The sequence below is a fragment of the Salvelinus alpinus genome, chromosome 1, assembly GCF_045679555.1.
Source record: "Salvelinus alpinus chromosome 1, SLU_Salpinus.1, whole genome shotgun sequence".
NCBI lineage: Eukaryota > Metazoa > Chordata > Actinopteri > Salmoniformes > Salmonidae > Salvelinus > Salvelinus alpinus.
The window spans coordinates 22362922-22389732 of NC_092086.1; the positions used below are offsets into that span (position 1 = coordinate 22362922).

The following is a 26811-nucleotide window of genomic DNA, read 5'->3' on the forward strand; positions in this document are numbered from 1 at the left end:
CATTGTCTCTGATTGGGAACCATATTTAGGTTGCCTGTTTTCATTGTTGGTTTGTGGGTGTTTGTTTCCTGTGTCTGTGTTCGTGTTCGTGCCACACGGGACTGTTTCGGTTAGGTTTCTTTGTTATTTTGTAATTTTTGTCATGTTCAGTTAATTATATTAAAACATGGACACTTACCACTCTGCGTCTTGGTCCGATCCCTGCTACACCTCCTCTTCAGACGAAGAGGAGGAAATCAGCCGTTACAGCTTCAGAGTACAAGTAACAGACACATCTCAACATCAACTGTTCAGAGGAGACTGCGTGAATCAGGCCTTCATGGTTGAATTGCTGCAAAGAAACCACTACTAAAGGACACCAATAATAAGAGACTTACTTGGGCCAAGAAACACAAGCAATGGACATTAGACTGGTGGAAATTTGTCCTTTGGTCTGATGAGTCCAAATTTGAGATTTTTGTTTCCAACCGCTGTGTATTTGTGAGATGCAGCGTAGGTGAAATGATGATCTCCGCATTTGTGGTTCCCACCGTGAAGCATGAAGGAGGAGGTGTGGTGGTGTGTGGGTGCTTTGCTGGTGACACCATCAGTGATTTATTTAGAATTCAAGGCACGCTTAATCAGCATGGCTACCACAGCATTCTGCAGCGATACGCCATCCCATCTGGTTTGCGCTTAGTGGGACTATCATTTCTTTTTCAACAGGACATTGACCCAACAAACCTCCAGGCTGTGTAAGTGCTATTTGACCAAGAAGGAGAGTGGAGTGCTGCATCAGATGACCTGGCCTCCACAATCACCTGACTTCATCCCAATTGAGATGGTTTGGGATGAGTTGGACTGCAAAGTGAAGGAAAAGCAGCCAACAAGTGCTCAGAGCCGGCCAAAATCCATCTCGCTCCGTCTTGTCCCACTGCCGGCCACTGGGCTTCCTCTCATCATCATATTTGGTGGTGAGTGGAAACGCCAAACGGATGCTTCAGATTCATACATCCGGTGAAACATATGACTCATTGTTCTATCTGTGGTAACATGCTGGAAATCCAGAGGATTTCATTGATTGATATAATTGAAAACACAGTGCTTGGCTGTTATGTAACATGAATTATGGCATATTATTATGGCATGTCTGGCACACCACAAGACATAAGCCTTCCTTGTTTTCTGTATTTCTTGTTTATAATTTCGCAATAAATGTATCATACCCCCCAATTTAAACAAAATGAATATAAGAATATGAATCACTTATTGTGCATGTCCAATCTCAAATATGAGATGTCCTCAATTAAGAATGTGCACTTTTGAATCTAACATAGCCTTGAACTGTCACAAACATTAATGGACCTCTACCATTTTCAATGACCCCTACACTAAAGTTTATTCCATCCCGTGATTTTGACTGCTTTTCTTCATGTGGAATGTAGTAATAATTGTACATTTCCAGTGTATTCCAGAGGGCACTCTGTAATCAAATAGTCAACACGGGCAGGCACATAGATCTGTCAGCAGGAGGAGCCATTGTACCACCATAAAAATTCAGCATGACTAACAACTCAAATATGGGCATAATAATAATTATAATAATGGGTGAAATATTGTGTCATATAAATTGTGCTGCACAATTGCTGAACAAGTAAATAAACACAGATGTATATCTAAACTTTTATTTGTATCATTTGTCCATTGTCTGAAGATACCATACAGTTCGAATGATACAAGGAGTCAAATGCATGCAAAAAATTGTGTTGCTTCTCTACACACCAGTCTCATGTGGATCTAGCACGAGTTGTCCATTTTCATTCTACTTTTCTGCTAGTATTACATAGAGACACTTACTAATACAGAATTGATACCATGTACATTACAGGAGAATTTAATATTTTTTACGTGGATATACAAGTTTTGAGTTATATGATACAGTATCCCTGTCCTGTAGGCAAATGATTGATCAGTTATTATAGCAGTACAACATTGTGTTCAGTTTTCACTGAAGTAATACAACAGTAATGGTAGATGAACCTCTTCTAGAGGACGGGTCATGATGAAGCAGAGAACAGGTAACCAACAAGCTACTCTGACAGGCTGGGTTCAAACCCAGGTGTCCAATGCACCCCAAGACTATGTTAGCCCGCTAAGCTAAAACCTTGGCAATAGCTTGGGGAGCTAATGCAAGTCTTCAGTGGAGATTATGGCATGCTACAATATGGATCTGTTTTGTGAAGTAACTACGTGTACTGTAAAGTGAACAGAAAACTGCACAAAACTGCTACAATATTCGAGAATATTCACACACAAAAAAAGTTTGTGTTTTCTACAAAGAACACATGTAATTTGCAGAAAGGCATAACGAATCTCCCAATTTCTCGAATGAAATATGTTCTTACACAGAGGCATTACACCGAGGCATTACACCAAGAGACATACAAAACAACCAAAGCAAAATATAATAATTATACCAGAACTAAACAAATATAAAATACGTACATAACAAACAAATGGAAGATTCAATGACTTTGTTTTCAGACTGTACTGTGTGGCATGTGCAGTGTAGTTATATAAACATAGCACTGTGTGAACCAAAGCAGCCAGGTTTACAGTCTCCGTTGCAGAGAAATCAACAAAGGGTTTTGTCCATAGTAAGACCTCAGATAAGCCAGTTAATATTATAATACGAATGATGAAGCAGTTGTAGTTATACGACACAGTGCCTTCAGACAGTGTGGCACTTTTTTTTTAGACCACTCCTGTCTAGTACATTAAAATTAACAGAATATTTATCCCACCGAAGAATATACACCAAGAATAATATTATCAGACTTAAAGCAAGGAAGAAATAATCTGAGCAGTGGAGGCTGGTGGGAGGCTGGTGGGAGGACGGGCTCATTGGAATGGAATAAATGGAACGGTATCAAACCAGACGTTTGACTCGTTCAATTTATTCAATACCAGCTATTATAATGAGCCCATCCTCCTATAGCTCCTCCCACTAGCCTCCACTGAATCTGAGTCATGTTTAATTTGGTCAATGACATTACAAAACTGAAGCCCTGGTTTCGACCCAAACTACTTCAGGGCTACGTTCCGTAGGCAAGTGTTGAATGTTGTAGGCAAAGGTTGAATGTTGCAGATAGAAATGCCATGAATAGAGCTTACATGATTCCTTCCTTTATGTCAGAGAAACATGTTTGTTCTTCATGTATATAACATACGATCTGAACGTTCTACAATATTGTGCCCAGCTGAATATGCCCCAGGCTTTAGGAATGGTATTTTTCAGGAATAATGTTCTATTTAGAAACACGACCACATTGGCCAACAACACTTTGATATCACCCTTTTGGGTTTCAATAACACCTTTGGTTCCAGTTTAAAAGCGAGCGACAAATGAACGGCACAAGATCAATTAATACTTGAAGCTCTATATTTGATTTGTAGTTTATTTTTATTGCACTTGTACAAGAAGTGACCAGTAAGCGCTTTTAGAGAGGTGGGGGGTCAGAAAGTGCCGTTTTCTCCAGATTGTTGCTCTCTTGCACACTGACTATTTCCTGCAACCTGTCACCTGACCTCTCTATGTGACATCACAACTGGACAAGTCAATATGGGTCTTGTAATTCATTTTTATTAACTACTTTACTGATTCACTTAATCATAATTATTTGGATTTGTAGCTTTGTGTACTTTTATTTTCTCCATGTATTAATTGCAGACATCTTTAGTCACTCTGAACAGTGAGTGGAAGGCCTGTAGAGTTTAGGGGTCTTCAATATCCAGAAACTCCTTCTTGGGTGGTGCTATCCCCCTGTACCAGGCACAGGACCCATCACTCCTATTGATACAGGCAAAGTGTTGGGCCTGGGGACCGCTGTGGCTCTTTTCCATCACCCAGTCCGTCCACAGACACTCCTCTGGGGCGCTGATCGTACAGGGGATGGAAGTGCAGCGGATGATCTGTGGATCGGAGCAGAAAGAGAGAAAGACCAAGATCACCGACTGATCATTACCCCAATTCTCACAGAAAATGTGCTGTGTAAATATTGAACAAAACTGGTGTACTGTAATATTCCTATAATTCTCATCAAACACACACACACACCTTGCACTTGCAGCCACTCTCATAGCGTTGAGTCAAACTCTTCTTTTGTGTGGCACTCATGGCCTCCCAAGACTCAATAAAGTCACACAGTGTTACATGCATGGTTCCATCAGTCTCCAGCTTGCCTGCAGACAGAGAGGAGATAGTGAGTCTATGTCCCATAGAGAAAACATACTGATAACAGACAGGAACACTGGAACTCTTCGAGTGGGTAACACTTTATAATAACTTGAATAAGCATTCATAAACTAGTGTACATAAATACTTAAAATCAATTAGTATTTAAATATTTATAAACATTTATAAGAATTATAAAATGGTTAATTCATAAGCATGTATAACATTTGTCATGATTCATTTAGAAATCTGCAGTTCAAACAATAACAAAGCAGACTCCCCGCCCCTGGTTTGGTAAAAAGCTGAGGGATGGGGCTGAAGAAACGTAACCACTCTCAAATTCATAGACAGAGCTATGGATGCAAACACTGACCATGCATGTGATTAAAATGAAAACAAGCTGGTATTTTGGGTTCTGATAGGGTACAACAGTTGAACTAAGGACATGACTAATTTACAAGCTATATTCTTCAAGAATCAATGGGTATACATCATTAATTTAAAAACACAAACATTTATTTAAAAAAAGTTATTATAAATTGAAAACCTGAAGTTGTACCAAAAATGTATTGTTCTAAAGCACTTGTTTTCTCATATAGCATGCAGTCAGTGGGATGGTCATAATGCTGTAAGCATTTCTTGGCAGTTGAACCAGTGTTGGCAATAGATCTTGGTAACATAGTGAGAACCGCACCTGTGAAGAGATACTCCTTGTTGCCGTTGGTTTCCAGAGTAACGCCACAAACGGCTGAGGAGGGTGCAGTGAAGATGGCGTCGATATCCCGGTCAGGACCTTTGAACATCTATCCAATCACAAGGAGAGGAAGAGAAGGATCTATCAAACATGTCCATATGCAGGTCTGAACTTCACTGATTGCAGAAACCACTTAATAAAAAGGCTGATCATACCTTGATCTGTTTGATGTCGTACTTGATCCTCTTGATGGTGTTACCATAGACGTCATTACCAGCCTCAACCACTTTCTTTCCAACCACCTTTGCCCTGATCACTAGAAGAGCGAAAGAGAGGGAGACATGGTTTAACTCGACTGAAATAATCTATTTCCGTTTTACTGGTCAGTCAGACACTGACAGTTTATGAATGTTATGGGATTAAGAGAACAACAGTAAAATGCTTTGTAGACCCACGTTTTTACCGTCTGTTCAGACTGTGCATAAGTGTAGACTGTCTGGGTGTAACATTTTGGCTAGGTTTGCTCCAAAACAGATGAAAGTCCATTTTCCCTCCTGGTCCTAGATTCCTCGCTCTGGTCGTTTGTTTCTCCTTTAATTCAACACGCCTGGTTTAACTATGCTGCCCTGCCTTTTAATTCAACATGCCTGGTTTAACTATGGTGCCCTGTCTTTAATTCAACATGCCTGGTTTAACTATGCTGCCCTGTCTTTAATTCAACATGCCTGGTTTAACTATGCTGCCCTGTCTTTAATTCAACATGCCTGGTTTAACTATGCTGCCCTGTCTTTAATTCAACATGCCTGGTTTAACTATGCTGCCCTGTCTTTAATTCAACACGCCTGGTTTAACTATGCTGCCCTGTCTTTAATTCAACATGCCTGGTTTAACTATGCTGCCCTGTCTTTAATTCAACATGCCTGGTTTAACTATGCTGCCCTGTCTTTAATTCAACACGCCTGGTTTAACTATGCTGCCCTGTCTTTAATTCAACATGCCTGGTTTAACTATGCTGCCCTGTCTTTAATTCAACATGCCTGGTTTAACTATGCTGCCCTGTCTTTAATTCAACATGCCTGGTTTAACTATGCTGCCCTGTCTTTAATTCAACATGCCTGGTTTAACTATGCTGCCCTGCCTTTAATTCAACATGCCTGGTTTAACTATGCTGCCCTGTCTGGTCTACAGATGTTCAGGTGCCAACCAGGTGCTGGTAGGAAGACTGAGGCACATGAGCATTTCATCAGCTGTAATCTGAGAGAGGAATGTGCCTGCCTGGCCTGCTCTGAGGAAGCTAGTCAGCAATCTTTTGGAAAATTTAACCAGAATGCACACATGCGCACAGGAAATCAGTCACACACTAGACATTGTCACACACTGTCGGGCCCAGGCCCCTCCTCCCGGTAGAAGTTGCTGACAGCGACACAAACCAGCCTCTCTTTTCTTCTTTCTCCTCATTTCAGTCTGATTCAGGAGATTTTTAAAGGATTTGTTGTTGGACAAGGAAGGAAGAAATAGGCAGAAAGGTTGGAGTGGAAAAACATGGTCCTTGCCAAACAGATGAACTTCCTCTGTAAGGATGTTAAGTTCCCTCTATTCCACAGCTGTCTATCATCATTAGGACCAGTACACCACATAGATGTACTTGTTGCTTTATCACTGGAATTAAGGTTTGTTTTTGTTTTGCAGACATCCTGATCTAATGAAACTACAGTAGACTGGGTTTTTACTAATAGCTGTACCAGCTACTTAAAGGGGACATTACACTCCATTGTCAGAATTGATCAGAGGTTTACAGACCTCAAGATGGCTCCACATCCCCTGCCATCGGTTGTGCAGAGCCAACTATGCCTCAACCAAAAATGAATTGAAAAGATAAGCACCACAAATACGGAAATGATATGGTTCTCATCTTTTCCATTCATTAGGGATTGCGGCATGTAGCTGTATCTACACAATACATAGCCTGGGATGTGTATTTATGGATCTACACAATACATAGCCTGGGATGTGTATTTATGGATCTACACAATACATAGCCTGGGATGTGTATTTATGGATCTACACAATACATAGCCTGGGATGTGTATTTATGGATCTACACAATACATAGCCTGGGATGTGTATTTATGGATCTACACAATACATAGCCTGGGATGTGTATTTATGGATCTACACAATATATAGCCTGGGATGTGTATTTATGGATCTACACAATATATAGCCTGGGAGGTGGACTTTCCTCAACACAAGATCCCTTTTGAGATAAAAATAAATACATTTGACAAACTTTGACTTTAGTGTGTAATATGAACATCTCTTCTATTGGTTTTTAAAACCATAATTGTACCACTGCCTAGCAACAAACAAAGGGCAGTGTGGAAAACGCTGCTATGAATGAAAGATGAGGTTCACCTCAGTGCAGTCCAGCCCTAGCTGCCTTCAGCTGTGAATCAGACTGGAGACTAATGTCAAACAGATGTTTACTTTGAGTTCAGTCGTCCAATTTCCCAAGGTGGCGACCGCAGGTACGGCTAAGACCAGTCTTTTAGGGAATTTATACTTTGTCTAAGAAGTATGAAGCATGTGCCTTAATTGGATTACAATACGGACCGAGAATAACATTTCCTTTTAAGGTTTTACAGAGTCAAACTGTTGACAGGGAGAACGGAGAGGGAGGGACAAAAGAGAACGAGAGAGAGAGAATACTAGGAGATAGGATGTGAGAGTGATGGAGGAATGTAGAATATCTCCAGGCAGGGAAACAGAGTTAAGGAGTGGCAGGAATAGCTATCATGCTGCAGTTGAGGAATCATCCTCATCACCATTTCATGTGTTTAGAAAGAGACAGGACAGCAATACCAATACCATATGCTAGCAGTGATATTCAGAGAGAGAGAGGAGAGACAGGGCGAGAGAGAGACAGGGCGAGAGAGAGACAGGGGAAGAGAGAGACAGGGGAAGAGAGAGACAGGGGAAGAGAGAGACAGGGGAAGAGAGAGACAGGGGAAGAGAGAGAGAGCGCGAGAGAGAGACGTCAACAGGATCGACAGAGGGAGAAGAGTCAATTAAGATCAAGTTCATAGCCAGGAAAAAGCACTAAACTAAGGCTGCATGGTTTGCTGTGTGCATCAGAACAGCTCTGAGAGGGCAGCCCTTGCAGTCATACAGACTCTAACCACAGGCCACACACTGTTTAAATCAACGTGGTTTCCTCGTCCTTTCAATGAAATTACATTGAACCAACGTGGAATAGAGATGGAATTGACGTCTGGGCCCAGTGGGTAAGGTCTACACACAGTCTCACTATAGTCTACACACAGTGGTGGAAAAAGTACCAAATTGTCATAATTGAGTATAAGTAAAGATAACTTAAAAGAAAATGACTCAAGTAAAAGTGAAAGTCGCTAAGTAAAACACTACTTGAGTAAAAAGTACATTATTGTCTTTAGGAATGTAGTGAAATACAAGTAAAAGTAGTCAAAAATATAAATAGTAAAGTACAGACAACAAAGAAAACTACATAAGTATTACTTTAAAGTATTTTTACTTATGTACTTTACACAACTGTCTGCACACAGTCTCACTATAGTCTACAAACAGTCTCAGACGGAAGCACAGAGCACCTTTTCTCTGAGGCCACACACACACACACGACACCAAACATGCTCAGGGGACCCCACAGTACTGCACTGAGTGATCCTTGCAGAATGATCGACTCACGCACACACACTCCCTCTTTCCCTCTGTGTTCCACACTCTGCCATTCTGAAACACACAGTTGCTAGTGTTACAGCCAGGATTGGTGGTCATCCCCTTGACCGGAGTGTGCAGAAAGAATCCTCACTGGCTGAGCAGGAATCAGACACCGGACACTTTTCCCTCCTATGGTAAAGTAAGTCAGGTGGAATGTTCCAAAGGCACCAAGCAAGGATATATTGACTGACTGGACTGTGGAGTGACACAGTTGTGCTGCCTCACTTGGATTGGTGGACAATGCTGTCGGTCTGAAATGTACTGTGAAACTAGTCTGCTCTTGGAAATGAGAGCTGGGTTCTGTGTACATGGCTAATACAGTACTCTCCTCATGTAATATCATTTTGTCAATTTGGTATTTCCTTTTGAAAATACACTAACATGATTGGATTGTGACATGTAATCTCCCTCTCCATTGAACCTGAGCAGATCATGAGTCCTACCATTTCCAAATTCCAACTCCTAACACCATCCGATTTTCCAATCACCAAACCTACAAAGAATTAACTGAGAAAGTCCAGAAACAAACTAATACATTTAATCTTCCTCAGGTTTAAATCCAAAAGGTTTAACCTCTAGCTGCCACATTTATGTCTAACAGCGGGGATAAAAATGCACCTCCTGTCTGAATGACCGGATGGTTACCAGTAGCCATCCATCAGATTCATTACACTATAGAGCTGCTGGAACAGTGGGGCTGCTATTGGAAGTGTCACAGTGGTTTTATGTGTCCCTTGGGGCCATTTGAGGCTGTATTTGGTTGACACACTACATCAGTGTAATTGGATGGGAGATGTGATGCATGTTACGCAGTCTGCTCTCATTGGCCCTGTGCCTTAACAACAGTGTGCACTGTGTAGTCAAACACCATGCTCTGCCTGGCCCCCAAGGTGAGCAGAAATGAGGTACCACCGTGCTGGAAAGGGGGGCGGGGGGGGGGGTACAGGCAGCACAGTATGGATGGACACTGAAAAGGGCACTCAAAAAATATGACTTAAACAAGGCATTGATAAAGCCTGTTGACAAGATGTTCAAAGAGGGTAGATTTACCAGGAAGTGGCTCATCATAAACCAACTCCTTCTTGTTCACTCTGACTGCCCCCCCTAAACTGAATTAAAGGGTAACACTTTACAATAAGGTTACGGGTTTATATAGGATTTATAATCAAATTAATTGTTGACAGTCAATTAAACATTTTACAAGTCATTAAAAAGTTAGAACTCATTGATTAAAATTGTGAGACAATCATTCAAAAAAAAGAACACAAAGGGAGCATTCAATTACGGCTCTGGAAAAATCTGACATTTGTTTTAAGATTCCAGGTACCCATTCAGTCTTACATTGTAAAACAGCATTTCCCAAAAACTTTCAATTTCAAGTTCATTTCTAATCTATGGGAAGGCTAAATGACTCATCCTAGTAACTTTCTCAGACTACTACGCAACTCCACCGTGCAGAGGTGAAACCTGGGAGAGTCCACTGAATGATGATTATGACTAACATGGAGTGTGTGGTGTGTGTCCAATTCTAACCAGAGTTGCACACCAGTTGATTTGCGCTCGGTCTCAAGATAAAATCATTGTAGGAAATGACAATGTTTACTGGAAACAAGATGGCCAAAGGCAGTGAAAAAGACAAGAAGAATTATCTGGCAGGCTGGCACAAGATCAGGAGTGGTTGTGGAACAGAGTGTACGTTCTAATTGTCCTCTTTCACAAACAACAGACTATTTGGGATAGTTGCTTGGTCATAAGCAAACATTTTATAACAATATGCAGATGGGAAAAATGTCCATGCTTGTCATTTAATTGTAGAGGAGGAGAATGGTTCTGGTTCAGCCAGTGGCTGACAATTCCTGCCCTCTATTCCTGCCCTCTAAAGACTAACAAGACAGGCACTGGAGTGGGATCCACAGGGTTGGACATCGAGGAAGACATTGAGAAGAACCAATGAAGAAGGGATGAAGAGGGTAGGAACTAGGATTCACCTGGAATGAAGTTAAGAAAACTGCTCTGAACTGGGTTTGCTGGAGATACACTGTTGAGGCTCTTTGCTCCACTAGGGGCTAAAATGATTAAGTCAAATCAAAAGAAAGACAGTAAATTACCATTTAGCAGATGCTTTTATCCAATCTAATCCTCATTCCATATACAGTATACCATTTAGCAGATGCTTTCATCCAATCTAATCCTCATTCCATATACAGTATACCATTTAGCAGATGCTTTTATCCAATCTAATCCTCATTCCATATACAGTATACCATTTAGCAGACGCTTTTATCCAATCTAATCCTCATTCCATATACAGTACCATTTAGCAGACGCTTTTATCCAATCTAATCCTCATTCCATATACAGTATACCATTTAGCAGATGCTTTTATCCAATCTAATCCTCATTCCATATACAGTATACCATTTAGCAGACGCTTTTATCCAATCTAATCCTCATTCCATATACAGTAGCATTTAGCAGACCCTTTTATCCAATCTAATCCTCATTCCATATACAGAAAACCATTTAGCAGATGCTTTTATCCAAAGCGACTCAGTCATGTCCCCATACATTTATTACGTATGGGTGGTTCTGATAATCGAACCCACTATCCTGATGTTGCAATCGCCATGCTCTACCAAATGAGCTTGCTCCCTCCTCAGCAATGCCAAATTCATCAATCCACTCAAACCAAACAATTAGTTCTCACGTCAAGTGTTCCCCATTGTGTCCCTCAATCATTTTGGAGAATCTACTAGGAATGAAATCTAATGGTTGTCCATAAACTCAACAGGAACTGTCCTCAGGGAACTGTGTGTTGCATGTCATCCCACCTCTTCACTAACTGAAACAGCAATCTGGTTTATGGTACATTTCTCTGAAACGTCAAGTATAGCTGCTCATGTTGTAGTGCTGCCAAAGACCCTCAACCGTCCTGTCTTACCATACTGCACAGGACAGACTGCATCAGTCCTCAACCATCCTGTCTTACCATACTGCACAGGACAGACTGTACCAGTCCTCAACCATCCTGTCTTACCATACTGCACAGGACAGACTGTACCAGTCCTCAACCGTCCTGTCTACCATACTGCACAGTACAGACTATATCAGTCCTCAACCATCCTGTCTTACCATACTGCACAGGACAGACTGCATCAGTCCTCAACCGTCCTGTCTACCATACTGCACAGTACAGACTATATCAGTCCTCAACCATCCTGTCTTACCATACTGCACAGGACAGACTGTACCAGTCCTCAACCGTCCTGTCTTACCATACTGCACAGGACAGACTGCATCAGTCCTCAACCATCCTGTCTTACCATACTGCACAGGACAGACTGTACCAGTCCTCAACCGTCCTGTCTTACCATACTGCACAGGACAGACTGCATCAGTCCTCAACCATCCTGTCTTACCATACTGCACAGGACAGACTGTACCAGTCCTCAACCGTCCTGTCTTACCATACTGCACAGGACAGACTGCATCAGTCCTCAACCATCCTGTCTTACCATACTGCACAGGACAGACTGTACCAGTCCTCAACCATCCTGTCTTACCATACTCCACAGGACAGACTGCATCAGTCCTCAACCGTCCTGTCTTACCATACTGCACAGGACAGACTGCATCAGTCCTCAACCGTCCTGTCTTACCATACTGCACAGTACAGACTGTACCAGTCCTCAACCGTCCTGTCTTACCATACTGCACAGGACAGACTGCATCAGTCCTCAACCATCCTGTCTTACCATACTGCACAGGACAGACTGTACCAGTCCTCAACCATCCTGTCTTACCATACTGCACAGGACAGACTGCATCAGTCCTCAACCGTCCTGTCTTACCATACTGCACAGTACAGACTATATCAGTCCTCAACCATCCTGTCTTACCATACTGCACAGGACAGACTGTACCAGTGCTTGAAGTAAAATGAATAAGGTGCCGGTCTGCTTTAATTTCACAATGCCGGTATTTATGTTTTACAGCGACTAACCTAGAGGTGTCGATACTCAAGCAGTTAAATTCTGGTACAGTGCTGGTAAACCTGATGAACACCGTTAAATTCTGGTAAAGTGCTGGTAAGCCTGATGAACACAGTTAAATTCTGGTACAGTGCTGGTAAGCCTGATGAACACAGTTAAATTCTGGTACAGTGCTGGTAAGCCTGATGAACACTGTTAAATTCTGGTAAAGTGCTGGTAAGCCTGATGAACACAGTTACATTCTGGTACAGTGCTGGTAAACCTGATGAACACTGTTAAATTCTGGTACAGTGCTGGTAAGCCTGATGAACACAGTTAAATTCTGGTACAGTGCTGGTAAGCCTGATGAACACAGTTAAATTCTGGTACAGTGCTGGTAAGCCTGATGAACACGGTTACATTCTGGTACAGTGCTGGTAAGCCTGATGAACACTGTTAAATTCTGGTAAAGTGCTGGTAAGCCTGATGAACACAGTTACATTCTGGTACAGTGCTGGTAAACCTGATGAACACTGTTAAATTCTGGTACAGTGCTGGTAAGCCTGATGAACACAGTTAAATTCTGGTACAGTGCTGGTAAGCCTGATGAACACGGTTACATTCTGGTACAGTGCTGGTAAGCCTGATGAACACTGTTAAATTCTGGTACAGTGCTGGTAAGCCTGATGAACACAGTTAAATTCTGGTACAGTGCTGGTAAGCCTGATGAACACAGTTACATTCTGGTACAGTGCTGGTAAGCCTGATGAACATAGTTAAATTCTGTTAAAGTGCTGGTAAGCCTGATGAACACAGTTAAATTCTGGTACAGTGCTGGTAAGCCTGATGAACACAGTTAAATTCTGGTAAAGTGCTGGTAAGCCTGATGAACACAGTTAAATTCAGGTAAAGTGATGGTAAGCCTGATGAACACAGTTAAATTCTGGTACAGTGCTGGTAAGCCTGATGAACACAGTTAAATTCTGTTAAAGTGCTGGTAAGCCTGATGAACACTGTTAAATTCTGGTACAGTGCTGGTAAGCCTGATGAACACAGTTAAATTCTGGTACAGTGCTGGTAAGCCTGATGAACACAGTTAAATTCTGGTACAGTGCTGGTAAGCCTGATGAACACAGTTAAATTCTGGTAAAGTGCTGGTAAGCCTGATGAACACAGTTAAATTCTGGTACAGTGCTGGTAAGCCTGATGAACACAGTTAAATTCTGGTACAGTGCTGGTAAGCCTGATGAACACAGTTAAATTCTGGTACAGTGCTGGTAAGCCTGATGAACACAGTTAAATTCTGGTACAGTGCTGGTAAGCCTGATGAACACTGTTAAATTCTGGTAAAGTGCTGGTAAGCCTGATGAACACAGTTAAATTCTGGTACAGTGCTGGTAAGCCTGATGAACACAGTTAAATTCTGGTAAAGTGCTGGTAAGCCTGATGAACACAGTTAAATTCTGGTAAAGTGCTGGTAAGCCTGATGAACACTGTTAAATTCTGGTAAAGTGCTGGTAAGCCTGATGAACACAGTTAAATTCTGGTAAAGTGCTGGTAAGCCTGATGAACACAGTTAAATTCTGGTAAAGTGCTGGTAAGCCTGATGAACACTGTTAAATTCTGGTAAAGTGCTGGTAAGCCTGATGAACACAGTTAAATTCTGGTAAAGTGCTGGTAAGCCTGATGAACACAGTTAAATTCTGGTAAAGTGCTGGTAAGCCTGATGAACACAGTTAAATTCTGGTAAAGTGCTGGTAAGCCTGATGAACACAGTTAAATTCTGGTAAAGTGCTGGTAAGCCTGATGAACACAGTTAAATTCTGGTAAAGTGCTGGTAAGCCTGATGAACACAGTTAAATTCTGGTAAAGTGCTGGTAAGCCTGATGAACACTGGCCCAATTCAAGCACTCGTCTGCGTTAGCTATCCACTCAAGACTTCAAAAGCATGGAAATATCATCTCACTTAGTAGAATGAACAACCGTTAGCCAACCTATCCGCGTGATAAACAAACAGCCCAGCCAAACCCTGAGTACATAAGGAGCTGTTGTGATCTCAAAGCTGGCGCAGATTTTGCTTTGGACAGAAAAGGATGTGGTTTTAATGGTATCGTCTGTTGACACAGCTTGCAGCAGGGCCTGTCTTCAGAGCAGAAACCAGTCAGCCTACTTTTTCCAGATTCCATTTGCATTCCTTTTCCCCAAATCTCTCCATAGGTACACACCCCTCCAACTAGAAGCAATACGGGGCAGCGGACTGCTTGGTCAAATGCATGACTGGCATAACATCTGACCGTCGAGCGGCATTGAAGGGCTCCGTAACCGGTCAGCCCTGACGGGAGGATTTCAATTGATGTGGATGGAAATGGATTTGCTTCTGTTCAATCCCTTCTCATGGTTGAATAAACTGTCTGGAGATGCCAATTAGAGGAAGACTTCCAGTATATTCAGTACATGGCGTTGTTATCGCAGTAGTCCACAAGGAGCGAAGAGGATATCAAGTTCATATGTTTCAGTACATGGCGTTGTTATCGCAGTAGTCCACAAGGAGCGAAGAGGATATCAAGTTCATATGTTTCAGTACATGGCGTTGTTATCGCAGTAGTCCACAAGGAGCGAAGAGGATATCAAGTTCATATGTTTCAGTACATGGCGTTGTTATCGCAGTAGTCCACAAGGAGCGAAGAGGATATCAAGTTCATATGTTTCAGTACATGGCGTTGTTATCGCAGTAGTCCACAACGAGCGAAGAGGATATCAAGTTCATATGTTTCAGTACATGTCAGACAGACAATGAAATACTCCACTCCTGGAATTGACTGTACACCTCTGCCTAAAGACAAAAAAAGGAACCAAGTGGCCTTGGTGGTCTAGCTTGATGTGCTACCACCTACAGAACATACACCTACCAGTGTCAGCATGGGTTCAAATGTCACCTGCTGCCTGTGACATTAGTGATGGGCGGGGTCGATACAGTTACATATGGGGATACTATTTTTTTATGATATATTGTATCGTTTTGACTATATCGCAATATTATTTTTGCGCTAGTTGGCTGTACTTGCACCAAAACACCAGTGTTTTCAGCACTTTAATTTCCATGACTGATTTCTCTTGTCCCTCTGCAGAAGACAAATGGTGAGCAATATTTTTGGAGCATCAAAACACAATAAAATCACAGTATCGAATTGCAATACATAAAGAATTGTGAAAATCCCAAAACATATCGTATCGGCACCTAAGTATGGTGATAATATAGTATCACGAGGTCCCTGGCAATTCCCAGCCCTGTGCGACACACTCGCTTCCCGTCTTTCGTACTCTCTGTCCTCTGTCCAGTACAAAATACTGAAGCTCCTTTAAAGAAAGTGACCGAAGGCACCGTCCCTCCTCTTGCCTGCCACCCCACCAACCTACAATGGACCACACGAAAACTAGGTTGACAGTGTCATTCGTGCCAGTCACCTTTGCTGAGAGGGCAGGAGGTCCCAAATTGAACCTCTTGCGTTAAGAAATGCGATGTATCCTGAAAATAGGGACCAGCACCAAACTAGTACACCAGGCCAAATGAGGTCACCTCTAAAGCAGGCCAAGGATTTATTTCATCAGAATGGTTTGTGTATAAAAAATACGCCTTCAACATAGCTTAGCCCGTTAATGGCATTGGGAAAATTACAAAGAATATTGTCTGATTTTCAGTGGTGAAAATCGACCAAGGAATTGACAGAGAGTAAAAATCCTTCCAGAGGTTATGGGTTCACACAGCTGTATTTTAAAAGGCAGTGTGTGGCAGGGACTTTCCCAACAGGTTCAGATGCTTGGTCAGGCTCTTCATTGACCCTCTATTTCCTCATTTCCATCAGACGGGATGACAATGTCATTGCAACGTGACCACGTTGCCAACTTCAAGGCATCGTTGTGCAATAGAAAAACAAACAGTGTCCAGTGTTCACATACTAGAAACCGTTGACAGTAAAATAACCCATTCTGACCATGGTTTGTGCATTTCACAGCATAGTTGGGGTCAATTCCGTTTCAATCCAGTCAATTCAGGAAGTAAACTAAAAGCACTAATCTTCCTCAAATTGGAATTTCAGTTTACTTTCTGAATTGACTGAATGGAAATTGGATTGACTCCAACCCTGATTCACAGCCTTTTAGAGTCAATGAAATTAAAGTGCAATGAAAAGACTGTTCCGCTTTTGACCTTAAACCTAAACCTTATTCTGCTGCACTAATCTCATAAACAGGATTGTGTTTCTACATCAAACGAGCAAAAGGACAACATAGGAATAAAGTGGAATCATATTACACAGGTTCTACGCCCCTCGCATGTTTTTATTTATTTAACCTTAATTTAACTAGGCAAGTCATTTAAGAACAAATTCTTATTTACAACGACGGCCTACCCTGGCTAAACCCAGACAACGCTGGGCCAATTGTGTGCCGCCCTATGGGACTCCCAATCACGACTGGATGTGATACAGCCTGGATTTGAACCAGAGACTGTAATGATGCCTCTTGCACTGAGATGCAGTGCCTCAGACCGCTAGACATCGGGAGCCCAGGGGCTACAGTCCATTACGGATTACAAAGGAAGACCCAGGAGTGATCTGCCCAACTATGCCTCTCTACCAGACTAACTCAACGCATTTAACGCACGCTTCGACAATATCCACACCATGCCATGCGTGAGGCCCCAGAGGACTGGGGGATCTCGCTCTCCGAGGTCGACTTGAATAAGGTCTTTAATCAGCTCCACACTCGCAAGGCAGTGGGGCCGGATGGTTTTCCAAGGCGCGTTCTCAGAGCAGATCAGCAGGCAGGCATATTCACTGTCATTTTCAACCTCCCCATTGCTGTTCCATCATTCCTGTTCCATCATTCCTGTTCCCAAGAACTCTAAGGCTTCATGCTACAACAACTACCGCCCTGTAGCCCTCACATCTAATCATCAAGTGCTTTAACAGGCTGGTTATGGCACACATCAACTCCATCATCCCAGACCAACTCCAATACGCATACCGCCCCAACAAAGTCATAAACGATACAATCTCATTTGCACTGCACACTGCCCTCACCCACCTAGACAAGAGGAATACCTACTGTACCAGTCAAAAGTTTGGACACATCTACTCATTCAAGGGTTTCTTTATTTTTACTATTTTCTACATTGTAGAATAAGAGTGAAGACATCAAAACTATGAAATAACACATATGGAATCATGTAGTAACCAAAAACAAGTGTTAAACAAATCAAAATATATTTCATATTTGAGATTCTTCAAAGTAGCCCCACTTTGCCTTGATGACAGCTTTGCACACTCTTGACATAATAATAGAAAATAGTACAAATAAAGAAAAATCCTTGAATGAGTAGATGTGTCCAAACTTTTGATTGGTACTGTATGTGAGAATGCTGTTCATTGACTACCACCATTGCCGTCACCAAGCTTAGGACCCTGGGACTGAACACCTCCCTCTGCAACTGGATCCTGGACTTCCTGATGGTTCAAACCCAGGTAATGAGGGTAGGCAACATCACCTCCGTTACCCTGACCCTCAACACAGGAGCACCACAGGGGTGTGTGCTAGGTCCTCTCTTGTACTCTCTGTTCACCCACGACTGCGTGGCCGTGTCCGACTCCAACACCCTCATCAAGTTTGCTGATAAGCCGACGGTGGTAGGCCTGACCACCGGCGACGATGAGACAACCTACAAGGAGAAGGTCAGTGACCTTGGCGGTGTGGTGCCAGGACAACAGCCTTTTCCTCAACATCAGTAAGACCAAGGAGCTGATTGTGGACTACTGGAAACAGGGGGGCGAGCACGCCCCCATCCACATCGACGAGGCTGCAGTGGAGGGGGTAAAGAACTTCAAGTTCCTCAATGTCCAAATCACTAAGAACTTAAAATGGTCCACACATGCGCACAGTCATGAAGAAGGCGTGACAGGGCCTCTTCCCTCTCAGGAGTTTGAAAAAGTTTGGTATGGGCCCTCAAATCCTCAAAAAATTATCCAGCGGCACCATTGAGAGCATCTTGACTGGCTGCATCACTACTTGGTATGGCACAGGACTATACAAACTCACTCACATCCGACACACACATAAAATGCACACATATTTATACAGACTGCACACACACACACACACACACCATTTATGCTGTTGCTACTCTGTTTACGATACATCCTGATGCCTAGTCACCTGACCCCTATACATATCTACCTCTATCGCTCCAGTATCCCTGCACATTGGACATATGGTATTGGAACGGGTTTAGAAAGGCATTTCACTGTCCTTGTGCACATGCTATTAAAACGTGAACCTCTAGGAGCTCTGGTGCCATTGCAACCTATAGCAGAGAAACTGTGGAATAGGTAACCTGCTGTATATATATACACACACCACAGGCTGAGCCAGCTAACAACCATGAAGAAAGTCCCTAAAAAAAACTGTATTTAAACATCAAGACAAGCCGGTCACTGTTTAGAGATTCTCGTTAGCATAAGTTAGTTATGTAAAAACAAGTAACCCAAACAGGCAGTGGTCTGTACCTGGTCAAACCAGAAGAGAAAGAGGCCCAGATACAGATCCTCGTCGGGGGAAACCAAAGGTTTGGACTAATACGACTAAATCAAATACAATTTTATTGGTCACATACACATGTTTAGCAGATGTTATTGTGGGTGTAGTGAAAGGTTTGTGTTCCTAGCTCCAACAGTGCACTAATATCTAACAATTCACAACAATACACACAAATCTAAAGGTAAAAGAAATATTAGGATGAGCAATGTCGGAGTAGAATTGATTAAAATACAGTAGAACTAGTGGGATTCCCTGGTTCTTTAAAGTACATATACAGTCACTAGCCTTCAGGCCAGACGTGGATGCTGTAGTACATTCTTAGAAAAAGAAAAGTGCTATCTAGAACATAAAAGGGTTCTTCGGCTGTCCCCATAGGAGAACCCCTTTTGGTTCCAGGTAGAACCTTTTTGGGTTCCAAATAGAACCCTTTCCACAGAGAGTTTTACATGGAACCCAAAAGGGTTCAACCTGGAACAAAAAAGAGTTCTCCTATGGGGACAACCGAAGACACATTTTGGAATCCTTTTCTCTAAGAGGGTACTGGGTCGTGTTCACAAGTCATGAAACTGAAGAAAATTTTTCTGAAAGGGAGGTAGGCCTAGGGAGGTAGGCCTACTACCTAAACTTGTTAAATAAGAAACACTAATTTTCTTTTTCCATTGCACAACGTTTCGCTAAGGTGGCCTAATGAACGTGAGCGACCCTGCCTGGATCTCACACCAAAGCCCATGTTTCCCAGATTCCATTTGCCACACAGGCTAGCAGTAGTAACTATACAGTAGTAATAGTGGCTGCAGTAGAAGGCATATATCATCTGTAGTTGTTGTTCTGGTGGTTTAGGCTTGACCAGGGTAGAACCCGTCCAGGGTTCTAGATTTCTTAATTCCACTCTTTTACCTTTTAGATCTGTGTGTATAGTTGTGAATTGTCAGATATTACTGCACTGTTGGAGTTTGGAACACAAGCATTTCACTACACCCACAATGACATCTGCTAAATATGTGTATGTGACCAATAACATGTGATTTGATAGAGAAGAAGGTCCCAGAATAACAGTTCTCAGTCACAACACAGTGGATGTGCTACTCGACTCCCAGCATCTTGCCTGTTCATGGTACACTTTGATGACCAATACAAGGATCTGGCCAGAGAACCACCCATAGTAGAGCTCACAACAAACAGTTTTTACCCACAATGCAGTACACAAGCTTTTTTTATTTGTATCTGCCTGGATGGATGTTAACATAACAGCACAACAGCAATGACAGCACCTTTGAAAGGACAGATTACTTTAAATGGATACATTTCAATCATATTTTGACCTTGTCAAATCCACTCTGAGCCAGGCATAGGTCAGTCACATTCCACAGAATTAACAACGATCCTGTGTTTATTTCACAAGGACATGAAGGAAGAAGACGCTGGAATATTCTTAGTTGGTTGTGTTTGAGAATATCTCCCTTCATGTGACCCCAAGGTGATTTAAATGATCTGAAGAAGAACATGAGTCTGTCTGGTACAGTAACTGCTGCTATAAGACTACTCTATAGAGGGTACAGTGTCTGGTACAGTAGCTGCTGCTATAAGACTACTCTATAGAGGGTACAGTGTCTGGTACAGTAGCTGCTGCTATAAGACTACTCTATAGAGGGCACAGTGTCTGGTACAGTAGCTGCTGCTATAAGACTACTCTATAGAGGGTACAGTGTCTGGTACAGTAGCTGCTGCTATAAGACTACTCTATAGAGGGTACAGTGTCTGGTACAGTAGCTGCTGCTATAAGACTACTCTATAGAGGGTACAGTGTCTGGTACAGTAGCTGCTGCTATATGACTACTCTATAGAGGGTACAGTGTCTGGTACAGTAGCTGCTGCTATAAGACTACTCTATAGAGGGTACAGTAGCTGCTGCTATAAGACTACTCTATAGAGGGTACAGTAGCTGCTGCTATAAGACTACTCTATAGAGGGCACAGTGTCTGGTACAGTAGCTGCTGCTATAAGACTACTCTATAGAGGGTACAGTGTCTGGTACAGTAGCTGCTGCTATAAGACTACTCTATAGAGGGTACAGTGTCTGGTACAGTAGCTGCTGCTATAAGACTACTCTATAGAGGGCACAGTGTCTGGTACAGTAGCTGCTGCTATAAGACTACTCTATAGAGGGTACAGTGTCTGGTACAGTAGCTGCTGCTATAAGACTACTCTATAGAGGGCACAGTGTCTGGTACAGTAGCTGCTGCTATAAGACTACTCTATAGAGGGTACAGTGTCTGGTACAGTAGCTGCTGCTATAAGACTACTCTATAGAGGGTACAGTGTCTGGTACAGTAGCTGCTGCTATAAGACTACTCTATAGAGGGTACAGTGTCTGGTACAGTAGCTGCTGCTATAAGACTACTCTATAGAGGGTACAGTGTCTGGTACAGTAGCTGCTGCTATAAGACTACTCTATAGAGGGTACAGTGTCTGGTACAGTAGCTGCTGCTATAAGACTACTCTATAGAGGGTACAGTGTCTGGTACAGTAGCTGCTGCTATAAGACTACTCTATAGAGGGTACAGTGTCTGGTACAGTAGCTGCTGCTATAAGACTACTCTATAGAGGGTACAGTGTCTGGTACAGTAGCTGCTGCTATAAGACTACTCTATAGAGGGTACAGTGTCTGGTACAGTAGCTGCTGCTATAAGACTACTCTATAGAGGGCACAGTGTCTAGTACAGTAGCTGCTGCTATAAGACTACTCTATAGAGGGTACAGTGTCTGGTACAGTAGCTGCTGCTATAAGACTACTCTATAGAGGGTACAGTAGCTGCTGCTATAAGACTACTCTATAGAGGGTACAGTGTCTGGTACAGTAGCTGCTGCTATAAGACTACTCTATAGAGGGTACAGTGTCTGGTACAGTAGCTGCTGCTATAAGACTACTCTATAGAGGGTACAGTGTCTGGTACAGTAGCTGCTGCTATAAGACTACTCTATAGAGGGTACAGTGTCTGGTACAGTAGCTGCTGCTATAAGACTACTCTATAGAGGGTACAGTGTCTGGTACAGTAGCTGCTGCTATAAGACTACTCTATAGAGGGTACAGTGTCTGGTACAGTAGCTGCTGCTATAAGACTACTCTATAGAGGGTACAGTGTCTGGTACAGTAGCTGCTGCTATAAGACTACTCTATAGAGGGTACAGTGTCTGGTACAGTAGCTGCTGCTATAAGACTACTCTATAGAGGGTACAGTGTCTGGTACAGTAGCTGCTGCTATAAGACTACTCTATAGAGGGTACAGTGTCTGGTACAGTAGCTGCTGCTATAAGACTACTCTATAGAGGGTACAGTGTCTGGTACAGTAGCTGCTGCTATAAGACTACTCTATAGAGGGTACAGTGTCTGGTACAGTAGCTGCTGCTATAAGACTACTCTATAGAGGGTACAGTGTCTGGTACAGTAGCTGCTGCTATAAGACTACTCTATAGAGGGTACAGTGTCTGGTACAGTAGCTGCTGCTATAAGACTACTCTATAGAGGGTACAGTGTCTGGTACAGTAGCTGCTGCTATAAGACTACTCTATAGAGGGTACAGTGTCTGGTACAGTAGCTGCTGCTATAAGACTACTCTATAGAGGGCACAGTGTCTGGTACAGTAGCTGCTGCTATAAGACTACTCTATAGAGGGCACAGTGTCTGGTACAGTAGCTGCTGCTATAAGACTACTCTATAGAGGGCACAGTGTCTGGTACAGTAGCTGCTGCTATAAGACTACTCTATAGAGGGCACAGTGTCTGGTACAGTAGCTGCTGCTATAAGACTACTCTATAGAGGGCACAGTGTCTGGTACAGTAGCTGCTGCTATAAGACTACTCTATAGAGGGTACAGTGTCTGGTACAGTAGCTGCTGCTATAAGACTACTCTATAGAGGGCACAGTGTCTGGTACAGTAGCTGCTGCTATAAGACTACTCTATAGAGGGCACAGTGTCTGGTACAGTAGCTGCTGCTATAAGACTACTCTATAGAGGGCACAGTGTCTGGTACAGTAGCTGCTGCTATAAGACTACTCTATAGAGGGTACAGTGTCTGGTACAGTAGCTGCTGCTATAAGACTACTCTATAGAGGGCACAGTGTCTGGTACAGTAGCTGCTGCTATAAGACTACTCTATAGAGGGTACAGTGTCTGGTACAGTAGCTGCTGCTATAAGACTACTCTATAGAGGGTACAGTGTCTGGTACAGTAGCTGCTGCTATAAGACTACTCTATAGAGGGCACAGTGTCTGGTACAGTAGCTGCTGCTATAAGACTACTCTATAGAGGGTACAGTGTCTGGTACAGTAGCTGCTGCTATAATACTACTCTATAGAGGGTACAGTGTCTGGTACAGTAGCTGCTGCTATAAGACTACTCTATAGAGGGTACAGTGTCTGGTACAGTAGCTGCTGCTATAAGACTACTCTATAGAGGGTACAGTGTCTGGTACAGTAGCTGCTGCTATAAGACTACTCTATAGAGGGTACAGTGTCTGGTACAGTAGCTGCTGCTATAAGGCTACTCTATAGAGGGTACAGTAGCTGCTGCTATAAGACTACTCTATAGAGGGTACAGTGTCTAGTACAGTAGCTGCTGCTATAAGACTACTCTATAGAGGGTACAGTGTCTGGTACAGTAGCTGCTGCTATAAGACTACTCTATAGAGGGTACAGTGTCTGGTACAGTAGCTGCTGCTATAAGACTACTCTATATAGAGGGTACAGTGTCTGGTACAGTAGCTGCTGCTATAAGACTACCCTATAGAGGGTACAGTGTCTGGTACAGTAGCTGCTGCTATAAGACTACTCTATAGAGGGTACAGTGTCTGGTACAGTAGCTGCTGCTATAAGACTACTCTATAGAGGGCACAGTGTCTGGTACAGTAGCTGCTGCTATAAGACTACTCTATAGAGGGTACAGTGTCTGGTACAGTAGCTGCTGCTATAAGACTACTCTATAGAGGGTACAGTGTCTGGTACAGTAGCTGCTGCTATAAGACTACTCTATAGAGGGTACAGTGTCTGGTACAGTAGCTGCTGCTATAAGACTACTCTATAGAGGGTACAGTGTCTGGTACAGTAGCTGCTGCTATAAGACTACTCTATAGAGGGTACAGTGTCTGGTACAGTAGCTGCTGCTATAAGACTACTCTATAGAGGGTACAGTGTCTGGTACAGTAGCTGCTGCTATAAGACTACTCTATAGAGGGTACAGTGTCTGGTACAGTAGCTGCTGCTATAAGACTACTCTATAGAGGGTACAGTGTCTGGTACAGTAGCTGCTGCTATAAGACTACTCTATAGAGGGTACAGTGTCTGGTACAGTAGCTGCTGCTATAAGACTACTCTATAGAGGGTACAGTGTCTGGTACAGTAGCTGCTGCTATAAGACTACTCTATAGAGGGTACAGTGTCTGGTACAGTAGCTGCTGCTATAAGACTACTCTATAGAGGGTACAGTGTCTGGTACAGTAGCTGCTGCTATAAGACTACTCTATAGAGGGTACAGTGTCTGGTACAGTAGCTGCTGCTATAAGACTACTCTATAGAGGGTACAGTGTCTGGTACAGTAGCTGCTGCTATAAGACTACTCTATAGAGGGTACAGTGTCTGGTACAGTAGCTGCTGCTATAAGACTACTCTATAGAGGGTACAGTGTCTGGTACAGTAGCTGCTGCTATAAGACTACTCTATAGAGGGTACAGTGTCTGGTACAGTAGCTGCTGCTATAAGACTACTCTATAGAGGGTACAGTAGCTGCTGCTATAAGACTACTCTATAGAGGGTACAGTAGCTGCTGCTATAAGACTACTCTATAGAGGGTACAGTAGCTGCTGCTATAAGACTACTCTATAGAGGGCACAGTGTCTGGTACAGTAGCTGCTGCTATAAGACTACTCTATAGAGGGTACAGTGTCTGGTACAGTAGCTGCTGCTATAAGACTACTCTATAGAGGGCACAGTGTCTGGTACAGTAGCTGCTGCTATAAGACTACTCTATAGAGGGTACAGTGCTGGTACATAGCTGCTGCTATAAGACTACTCTATAAGGCACATGCTGGTACAGTAGCTGCTGCTATAAGACTACTCTATAGAGGGCACAGTGTCTGGTACAGTAGCTGCTGCTATAAGACTACTCTATAGAGGGTACAGTGTCTGGTACAGTAGCTGCTGCTATAAGACTACTCTATAGAGGGTACAGTAGCTGCTGCTATAAGACTACTCTAGACCATCAGTGTGACAGAGAGAGGGGGAGAGAGGGGGGGTTGATGGGTTCGCTCTGTAAAATGTAAAGTATGTGAAGTATTGGATAATTTCATGTTGAATTGAACATTTTGAAGCAAAGTGCTGTGTGTGTACGTGTGTGTGGTGTGAGAGAGAGAAAAAGAGAGGTGTTCATTGGCAGCCTCTATCCCAGCCATCACCATTCCCTCTTGTATTCACAGTATGTTACAGATAAAGCAGGCCATCCATCTCAAATAGTGAAACAGATGAACTGTCAAAGATAAGTGATATAACCTACCACTATTATTTGATTTTCATAATAGTCTACACCAAGAAGTCTACACTACAACTGAGTGCCTTGGGCTACATGTAGGAAAATATTAATTTTACATTTTGGTGTATATCATTTAGCTTTTGGACAAATAACAATTCATCTGAAGGCATACTGTAGGCCTGTAGCAAAACAGAACACTTGGTGTAGAAAACCTATCCAGCTATCCAGGAACAGGGTTTGACAACATTTTACTGTTGCCTACTTAATTATGTAAATAATTGTGAGAAAATGTAAATATAGGCCTAATGATCATGGCATGAAAATTATACAAAGTTACAACGACCACAGACAATTCTGCATGATGCGCAAAAATGTGTGGTAGCCAATCTTGATACAGTGTAGTAGCATATCTATCAACATGTGAAGAGAAACAAATGTTGTCAAAATGTCTTACCGACGTCTGCATTGCAAAAAGCCTGTTGAGGATGCGCAGGGGAACAACTACAAGCTTCTGCGATGTCTTCGACCCGCCAAAGGAAGAGAACGAACAGAGTAATGAAACAACTGCTTATGGACCAAGTCATTTTGGAAACGAATTATTGTACTGTCGACTCTATGGAAAAATCTATCAATCTATCGCGTGGAGGGAAAATGTTTACCCCACGACAGCTAAAGAACAGAAACGCAAATATATATTCAGTCCCAAGCTTTTCAGGTCGTGAAGTCGATTGTTTCGCCAAATATCACAAAAAGATCGCACTAATGAAAGTGTGACATGTAAACTACACTAGAACATTGCCCTTTCCCTTCTAGACTGTTCCAGACTGACAGACACCTAGCAATGTGTTTTCCTTGCCTTTTATGGAGGGCTGTGAGCTCCTCCCCCAGTCAGGACCAAACCAGTGGCAGGCAGGCTGAGCATTATGAGCATTCTATAAAACAGCAGATTCATGTTGAATGAGCTCTAGTAACAACGAGGTTGCTTTTCATCAATAGGCTAGGCTTACATAATGTGTCTAAGAGTCTAGCCTACATTATGTATATCTTTATATGTAGGCTAGGAAG

General features: G+C 42.6%; 1 protein-coding gene across 1 annotated transcript; it reads right to left on the bottom strand.

Annotated features, from left to right (window-relative positions):
- Positions 1-1650: 1650 nt before the first annotated feature.
- On the bottom strand, positions 1651-26589 carry LOC139571563 (metalloproteinase inhibitor 2-like). The gene is made up of 5 exons (XM_071394553.1): positions 26201-26589; positions 5123-5223; positions 4908-5016; positions 4097-4221; positions 1651-3951 (listed from the first exon to the last, which is right to left on the bottom strand). Exons 1-5 carry the CDS (start codon positions 26328-26330, stop codon positions 3754-3756), a joined length of 663 nt encoding a protein of 220 aa, XP_071250654.1. The 5' UTR covers positions 26331-26589; the 3' UTR covers positions 1651-3753.
- Positions 26590-26811: the final 222 nt, after the last annotated feature.

Excerpts from the sequence above, each read along its gene's own strand:
- LOC139571563 (XM_071394553.1), bottom strand. The coding sequence starts at position 26,330 with ATGACTTGGTCCATAAGCAGTTGTTTCATTACTCTGTTCGTTCTCTTC. Across the intron at positions 5,017-5,122 it reads ACGACATCAAACAGATCAAG|ATGTTCAAAGGTCCTGACCG; the intron begins GTATGATCAGCC and ends GTGATTGGATAG. Across the intron at positions 4,222-4,907 it reads CAAGGAGTATCTCTTCACAG|GCAAGCTGGAGACTGATGGA; the intron begins GTGCGGTTCTCA and ends CTCTGTCTGCAG.